The sequence below is a fragment of the Rhopilema esculentum genome, chromosome 16 (genome assembly GCF_057945365.1).
Source record: "Rhopilema esculentum isolate cy_ngs chromosome 16, ASM5794536v1, whole genome shotgun sequence".
In the NCBI taxonomy this organism is placed as follows: domain Eukaryota; kingdom Metazoa; phylum Cnidaria; class Scyphozoa; order Rhizostomeae; family Rhizostomatidae; genus Rhopilema; species Rhopilema esculentum.
In genome coordinates, this window is record NC_142830.1 from 6,631,001 (window position 1) to 6,638,639 (window position 7,639).

The 7,639-nt window shown below is 34.8% G+C and overlaps 2 protein-coding genes across 4 annotated transcripts; one reads left to right on the plus strand and one right to left on the minus strand.

Moving 5' to 3' along the window:
• Positions 1-553: 553 nt before the first annotated feature.
• Positions 554-2,764, plus strand: LOC135681980 (putative malate dehydrogenase 1B). The gene has a single exon (XM_065196668.2). The coding sequence runs from the start codon at positions 699-701 to the stop codon at positions 2,142-2,144; it is 1,446 nt and encodes a 481-aa protein (XP_065052740.2). The 5' UTR covers positions 554-698; the 3' UTR covers positions 2,145-2,764.
• Positions 2,549-7,598, minus strand: LOC135681983 (protein PAXX). 3 transcript variants are annotated; one of them, XM_089113312.1, is made up of 8 exons: positions 6,613-7,598; positions 6,153-6,213; positions 5,494-5,543; positions 4,819-5,009; positions 4,187-4,227; positions 3,891-3,921; positions 3,487-3,568; positions 2,549-2,800 (listed from the first exon to the last, which is right to left on the minus strand). In XM_089113312.1, exons 1-8 carry the CDS (start codon positions 6,723-6,725, stop codon positions 2,767-2,769), a joined length of 603 nt encoding a protein of 200 aa, XP_088969438.1. In that variant the 5' UTR covers positions 6,726-7,598; the 3' UTR covers positions 2,549-2,766. The 3 variants fall into 3 exon arrangements, with proteins under 3 accessions (XP_088969438.1, XP_088969437.1, XP_065052745.2); XM_089113311.1 differs by having other exon boundaries at positions 3,487-3,571; XM_065196673.2 differs by lacking the exon at positions 6,613-7,598 and having other exon boundaries at positions 3,487-3,571; positions 6,128-6,208.
• Between the last annotated feature and the right edge of the window lie 41 nt (positions 7,599-7,639).

Genomic DNA, 7,639 nt, shown 5'->3' on the forward strand with positions numbered 1-7,639 from the left:
AATTTTACCTGATTTTTTTGGAGGGGGCTGCAGCCGCTCAGTCCGTAAACAACATGTAAAAAAGCATCTTTAATTCGAGAAAATCCATTTTAATATGAGCTTATTCTCCTTTGAGGAGCCCTTTCAGTAAGCTGCTTCATTGTCCTTCATTTTTGCAGTCAGTAGTAATCAAATAGCGCCAAGAATATATTTCATTAATATTTTTTCTTCTTCATCTTATACAAAAACCGAATTTTGAACATCGATGTTTCCATGCTTTTCCAGTGGCCTGAAGAGTGTGGCACCAAAATTCTATGATTATCTAGCACCGCCTCCCACCCATCCTTGGCATTTAAATCCGTCCCTGAATATGCAATAAACAAAAAGGAAGCAGATCAAATTCTACTTAGCTAATTATCCCTTCTATAGAAGTGCTTCTACATTTTCATGAAGTTTCTTTTAAAACATACATTTTAGATAAATCATGAAGTGGAGGAATGGAGGCTGCCTATTTTGATTTGGAAAAATTTCTGAAGCAGAGAAATGATGAGGGGGGGAGAGGTTATTGCAACATAAAACAAAAACGATCTGGGCTGGGCTTAAAAGCGGTTTTGGACACGGTCAAGCGACAACACAACAATATTGCCACGGGAGCAACAACAACAATTCTGAATACATGGCAACCATTGGTTTAAGTGTTCATAGTTACCAGGGAAAGGATGGCGAAGTACGTAGTCGCCGGCAAATCCGATTGCCCATTTTTTGCCAAAGCAGAACTTATTGCAGATGAACTACAGACAAAACTTGTGAATTTTATAGTCCACAAAATAGTATTGCAACCGCAAGAGTGGAACCAATGGGTAGAAAAGACATGCGCTGAAAGAGAGTGGGCCTACGATGGGCGATCACCACTTATCTGGAGGGAACTGATAGACCGAGGGGGCAAAGGGATCTTAGTTGGCTCGTGCAGCGATTTTCTTGAAATTGCAAGCGGATATTATGGTATTAGATCGCAAAAAATGACAGACGAGCTACTAAAAATTGCACAAGAAAATAAAGAAACAAAGATCAGAGATGATGAAATAGAATTGGCACGAAAAGCAAAGAGCAATCCACTAAAAATCTGCATTACTGCTGCTGCTAACGATGTCTGCTATCATTTGCTGGTTGCTCTATGCAACCTTAAGGTTTTCCCTGATGAGAAAGAAGTTACAGTCTGCTTACATGATGATGATGATAAACATGATATCCTTGAGGGGTCATGCATGGAACTGACTGACAGTGCACCTGGTCAGCTCAAAGAGGTATATTCCACCAGCAGCATGGAAAAAGCATTTAACAAGGCAAATTTAGTGATTGTCTTAGATGGACTTAACTTTCAAATTGATGAACCCAGCAATAAAGATAATTTACAATACTTTGGAACAACTCAAGAGCTTGACCTTTCATTTGCAAAATCATATGGAGAAATATTGAGCCAGCTGGCAGATAAAAATGTGAAAGTGGTGGTTGCTGGAGGGCCATCAAACCTCATATGTAATATAATGATTGCAGCAGTTAAAGACAATATGCCACGGGAAAGTTTCTTTGCGTTGTCACGTCTTGATGAAAACAAAGCAAAAAATGTTATTGCTCAAAGACTTAATGTAAAAACTGCTGATGTAAAAAATGTTGTTGTCTGGGGTCAGCCTCACTATCAGCAAATCATTGATGTAAGTCAGTCAAGAGTTGTTGGGTATGATGGAGCCATTTGGGGACCACATATCAATGGTTTCTCACATGATACAAAAGAAATGGTTCATGATGAGAAGTGGCTTTTAAAGCAGTTAGAAGAATTATCACTACAGAAACAAATAGATCAGAACAAACTAAGAGGTACTGGATCAGCCATTTCAGTTGCAGCAGCCATTCTTGACCAGCTTTATGACCTTTACAATGGCTCCAAACTTGATCAAATATACTCTGTTGCACTTGCCTCTAAGGGATGGTATGACATACCTGAAGGACTTGTGTTTTCAGTTCCAGTCAACTTCAATGATGGTAAAGTTGAAGTTGTCTCTACATTAGAGCTGAATGAAGATATCCTACAAAAGCTCAAAGACATTACCATTCAGCTGAAAGAACATACAGATAAAGTGCTTGCTTGCTATGGCTTAAGCCTCTAAAACACCTATTCTTATTGCAACTCGACATACTTCTATAGAAATATCAAAGACAGCACAAAAGATTTTGCTACTTATCTCAATCTGCAGTAAGAAATTTAAAAACAGGGCAATTTATCTAGAGTTGATTCTGTGAAACCAGAGTGAATTGTAATGAATAACCTTCTAATCAGTAGTTTGAACAAAACACTTCCAAAAATAACATACAAGAAAGGCTGAAACTTTGTTTTCAATAATCAGTTTGATTTTGAATCCAAAAGTGTGTTTAGGCTGCTTTCTGGGTTAATGTGATTTTTGGGAAAAGCTTTTTCTCATCATTCTATAAAAACAGAGTTGTGTTATCAATAAGTTGATATGGCCCTGAAGATGGATACTAGAAAGAGATAAATAAACACTGGATGTAGCAATTTAGTACCCTTTTTAACTACTGTTGAAATTATGCCTTGTAAAATCAAAAACAGATTTTTACATAAAACAATACCAATAATGAAACAATGACCCATTCCACCTTACAATATCAAATTTAATGTATAAACAAAATGTTATGTTATCTGGAAATGTTTGTATCGGCATAATGGCACAATTTTATACCATATGATCTTTGCAAAGGAAGTAGTGACCAGGATCACTCAAACAGGACACCTTGTGCAGCTTTCTTTCTGTAGAAGAATATCAGACAGAACAAATAATAAACTACATAGCTACATGCCAAACCTGACAGATGGAACACCTGGCATCTTTTACACATGCAAATAAAGCTTGTAGTATTGGTCCCATTAGAGGAATGAGAATTATTGCCTCAACAAGAACAGTATACACTGCTGTCAAAACTATCTCAGCTACAAAAAGAGATTCAACTTTTAACTCACTTTTCTAAAAAATAAACACATGGCTATATTATTTTATAAAAGGAAACTTTTCTAGCTTTGATAATCCTCTCAACGTGTTTTTTGGTCAAGAAAGTGATATTTTCTTGACATGAATAAAATATTTCATATGCTCAGCCAGTAACAAATGCAGTATTGGTACTCCAAAGCCACAGACAAAAGTCTTTGTACCAATGATATAAAAGCCCTGAAGGCACTAGATATCTCAATCAGTCTGATAATGACAAAAGTGAATAGAAAATTTATATCCAAAGTCTATACTCTGTAAAATTTCAGATTGTAATTATTTAGGAAGCTGTGTTTCCGCCTTTGCATGTGATATTCAAACTAAGCAATTCAAAGAAGCATATTTGTTATTCTACCAAATGCTTAACTGCTTACTTTGTTTTTATAATGCAATACCAGCTAGTTTTGGAAATTTTATAAACATAAATTGTTGTAAAGACTATTGAACAAACCTTTTGCTCCCAGGATTGATCACACTACTTCCTTTTAACTGCCTTGGTTTTGGGACTGTTTTCAATCTTTTTGTACCTGAATCTGCTATGGATTTTGGAAAACAAAATAAGATTTAAACAAACAGAAATGAATTTAAAAAATTATGAAGTTACTTTTTGCTTCCTTGAAAAATAAAAATATTCCCTTTTGCTCAAAGAAACCACATATACACAATCTTTTTCTTGTTGAAGCTATATTTATGATCATATATGAACATATAACAACATCTAAACAAAGGAAAATGCTACATTGGAATGTGTGTTGAAAAAATAAACTTTTGTTCTTTTATCAGCAAAAGGGATGATTGGATCAAAAATCTGAAAATATGTCTCAATTGTGCATGAAAAAATAAAATACAAATAACCTTTGAAAGGACTTGATTGTGGACTCTCCATCTAAAATTTTGAAAAAGTTTAAAGCAAACATGTAAACACTCAAATGATAAATCTAAAAATAAATGTACATTTCATGCTAAAAATATGCCTTTTATCATAAAATGCATATTTTAAGAAACAACAATTATAGAAAAGTCAAAAATTTGACTTTCTTAAGTGTTTGATTCATGAGTCATAGGGACAATCATCAATCAAAAATATCAAAATGCAATGGAAACTTTTTAAAAGAATTAGCACAAACAAGTGGCAAATATTTCCTATTTACCTTATTGGCATCTTCTACCTGTTTTAGTTTCTGGGAAGCCTCTGAGAAAAAGAAAAAATACAGAATATAAACAAATGATTCAGATGAATAAATTTGAGCATGCTTTTCTGGAAAGAAATATGAAATAATCAGAATTTTATAATTGGGGTATCCTCCTATCCTACATCTATTTTGGCAAATCCTGTATGTAAAGGCTATTTTAAGTCATGATCTGGCCTCTCTCCAGGTATTTCATACTGGGGAAAGTATGAAATTTTACTTAATAGTTTTTAAAAATTAAAAGATTCTTGATGATTCATTGATTGCCGAAGTTATTTGGAACACCCATCAATTTAAGTCCTTTATTTCCAATTTCTTTCCTGAATGCTAGTACTTTTGCTGCATTTGATGACAGGGGTGGGATAGCATTGCTGGAGTGAGAAGAAGCAAGGAAAATTGTCCAATATGCCAAAACCCCTGAAGAAGAAGACTGCATTGGATTCTGAATTAATCTGAAAATTAATTGAGGGCTGAAAATGCTACATTACTATCTGTTATACTATCAAGGACTCTGGCAAAGCACAGGGGCTGCAAAAGATGGGATGGTAGGAGTGCGGCTAGGTTTTTGCTGTTGGTACATTCTAATTATTTACCTGATAGCTGTCTCTCAAGAGTCTTAATGTTGTCTGCTAGTTTGAACAAAAGTTCCTGTAAGCCAGATTTTTTCTGTTCGCAAGCAGCTTCAAATAAGTCCAGTGAAATGCTGCCTGGTTTGCTGCCAAAATAGAGCACCATCCTTTGTGGTAGGACAGAAATGTTGACATCAGACTTCTGGAATGACTCTCTAAAAAGGGAAGATTCTATTAGCAAGCTGGCTGTTTTTTGAAAGATCACCTGTAGAAGGAAAAGATGTCTGGTGAGAAGCTAGCAAAAAGCTCCATTCAAATAGAGCCGAAACAAAGTCGCAGAGACCAAAGCAAGAAAGCAATTCAATTCATATTACTCTCTAAAAATATAATAACATCAATTAAAATGAAGTATGAAAAATTAAAGACTTTGGTGCAAAATTTTGGTACATTGTCACTATTCATGCTCCAGGCAGTGCCATATTTTTGCTCACGAATGACGTAACCTGATATATCAATTGCAAGCAAGCCATAAATGCTTTGCAGATCCTTGCAAACATTTTGGCTTCTGTAAAGTTGTTCAGAAAAAGGATGCTGTGATGGAAGGTTAGAAACTTCTTGAAAGTTCAACAAGATCTGAAAACATTCAATTCAAAGTAACAAAATAGTTTTATAGAAAATGCACTACATTCATCAACTAACTTTATAATATCAAGGTATTTTTCTTCAGAGTCCAATCCAGCTGCAGAGCTCTATCAAAAGATGAAAGAATAATACTTTAAAAAAGCTTTTATTTTAAATTTATTTTTAGACTTATTGGAGGTAACTGATAGTTAAATTAACCGAGTCACATTGTCCAGGTGCACTGCTTTAATGTAATGTACCATAATAGCAACATCACCACAAAAGGGTGAGAAAATAGCATAGCAGACAAATTATGATTGGCTGTTAGTGAGATTCCCTTCATGGAGTGCACACAAAAAATCTCATTAGAGTGTATGAGAACTGTGGGAAATTTTCAATCACAGAACACAAAAAACGAAACCATGAACAGAAAACAGTTGCTCAAGGAAGCTGGAATTTATTTGTCCTTCTGAAAAAATGAAGCCAAAAACAAGTGATGATTATTATTTTTTCTATTATCAGTGGTACATCCTTACAAATAATGGCTGCATAACAAGTTAAAGAAAGCAACAAGAACAAAACAACCCCTAGGTTGACTTTTCATTTAAGCACTGCAACCTTGAAAGTATTTTAAGTGTTGTAACATAAATTTGCATTTAGAAAAATTTAAATAAATCAAAATCTTACAAAAATGTCATCAAGGAAAAATCACCAGAGAATGCAGTGTGAACACATACATAGCTTTTCAAGTCATCATCAGACAGCTCTATCTGCCAAAGTCGAATTCCATCTGTGGCACTGAGATAGAGACAATAAAAGCAAAACTTATAGCATAGCTTACAAAGAAAAATGTATGTGGGTGTGGCATGCCTAAAAAATAATTTTACCCCAGGCCTATGTCAGAAAAATTAAGACAGTCCAATCCTGTTAAAACAGGCGGTATAATAGTCTTCTACAAAAAGTTAACCTTGCTATTTAAAGTATTTAATTTCGGCAAGGTAATATTACAATATTTGCTTCGCTTCTGAAAATTCTGCTCCATATGCATCTGTATTTGGAAAATGGATCAACCCTGTGATAGTTTGTGGACCGAAAAGTATCTGTAAAACAAAGAGCCACAAATTTTGCCTGTTTTTACTTCCCTTTATAAATATATGATTTAACAAGAAAAATTTACATTGAATTGAGAGCACCAACCTGATTACTAGAGTACCCTTTTCCACTTTCGTGAAAGATAAAAATTTACCATTAGCTGATTCGGTATTGCAAACAAGAGAGGTAAATGCGTTTTCTTCTACCAAGCATGCCATAAATACTACCAAATTGCTTTCCGTCTAAAATAAAAACATTTCTTTCTAGGAATGTCCTCGCTTTCATATTGCCTCGTTCTGATTGTTACGTTCAACGTCACGCATTTGCCCCCTATGCTTGGTTATACAGGAAAACTATTGTTTGAAAGTTATAAGTTAGAATATTCTTTCCATCAAAGAATTAAAAGAGCTTCCCTAACTTTTCTGAGACAGAACTGAAAGTTTCTTTGCTAATAGTATGCAACCAAAGTTCCGAGTTCCTTATCAGCTGTTTCTCGTCTCATAATAAGTGTGTCTTTGAACAACGATTGAAGATTATCCAATGCAACAAACTTTGAATCATTACAAATGTATTGCATCAGTAAAGGATTCAAGCTATCAATGACATATCGCAACGCATTCAATAACTGTTTGTTTTCGACCACGTTTTTAACTACATGGTTATCTGATAAAACCTTTGTCTCTATGGTTTGATTAAATGTTATTTACAAGCACAAAAAGTGGGTCCAGCAGCGAACTATGTAGAGTAATCTTCCTGCACTAATCAAGAGTATGTGGCTCAGTTAACGAGGAAATCTTTTCAAAATTGAAGCTTCAATAAACCTTGTAGCACTGGGCACAGATCGTGGAGTCTTTTAAAAAGAGGGGTGGCTACGGATCCTTATAGTGTTCCTCAAGGCTCTGTTCTTGGCTCTATATTTATTAAGCTTTTACAAACGTACTGGGGAATGTGTAGTCATTAGTTCCCCTATGATTGTCATAGACAGCTCCAGACTATGTAGGAACTGTTAACTCGGGCCACAGTCAGATTTTCGTTACTGATTCCTTGAAATGAAATATGAAAATGTCACTAAAGATGTAGAGTAAATAGTTTTAAGTAAGTTTTAAAGCTTTATCTACTTTTTGGAAGGCGC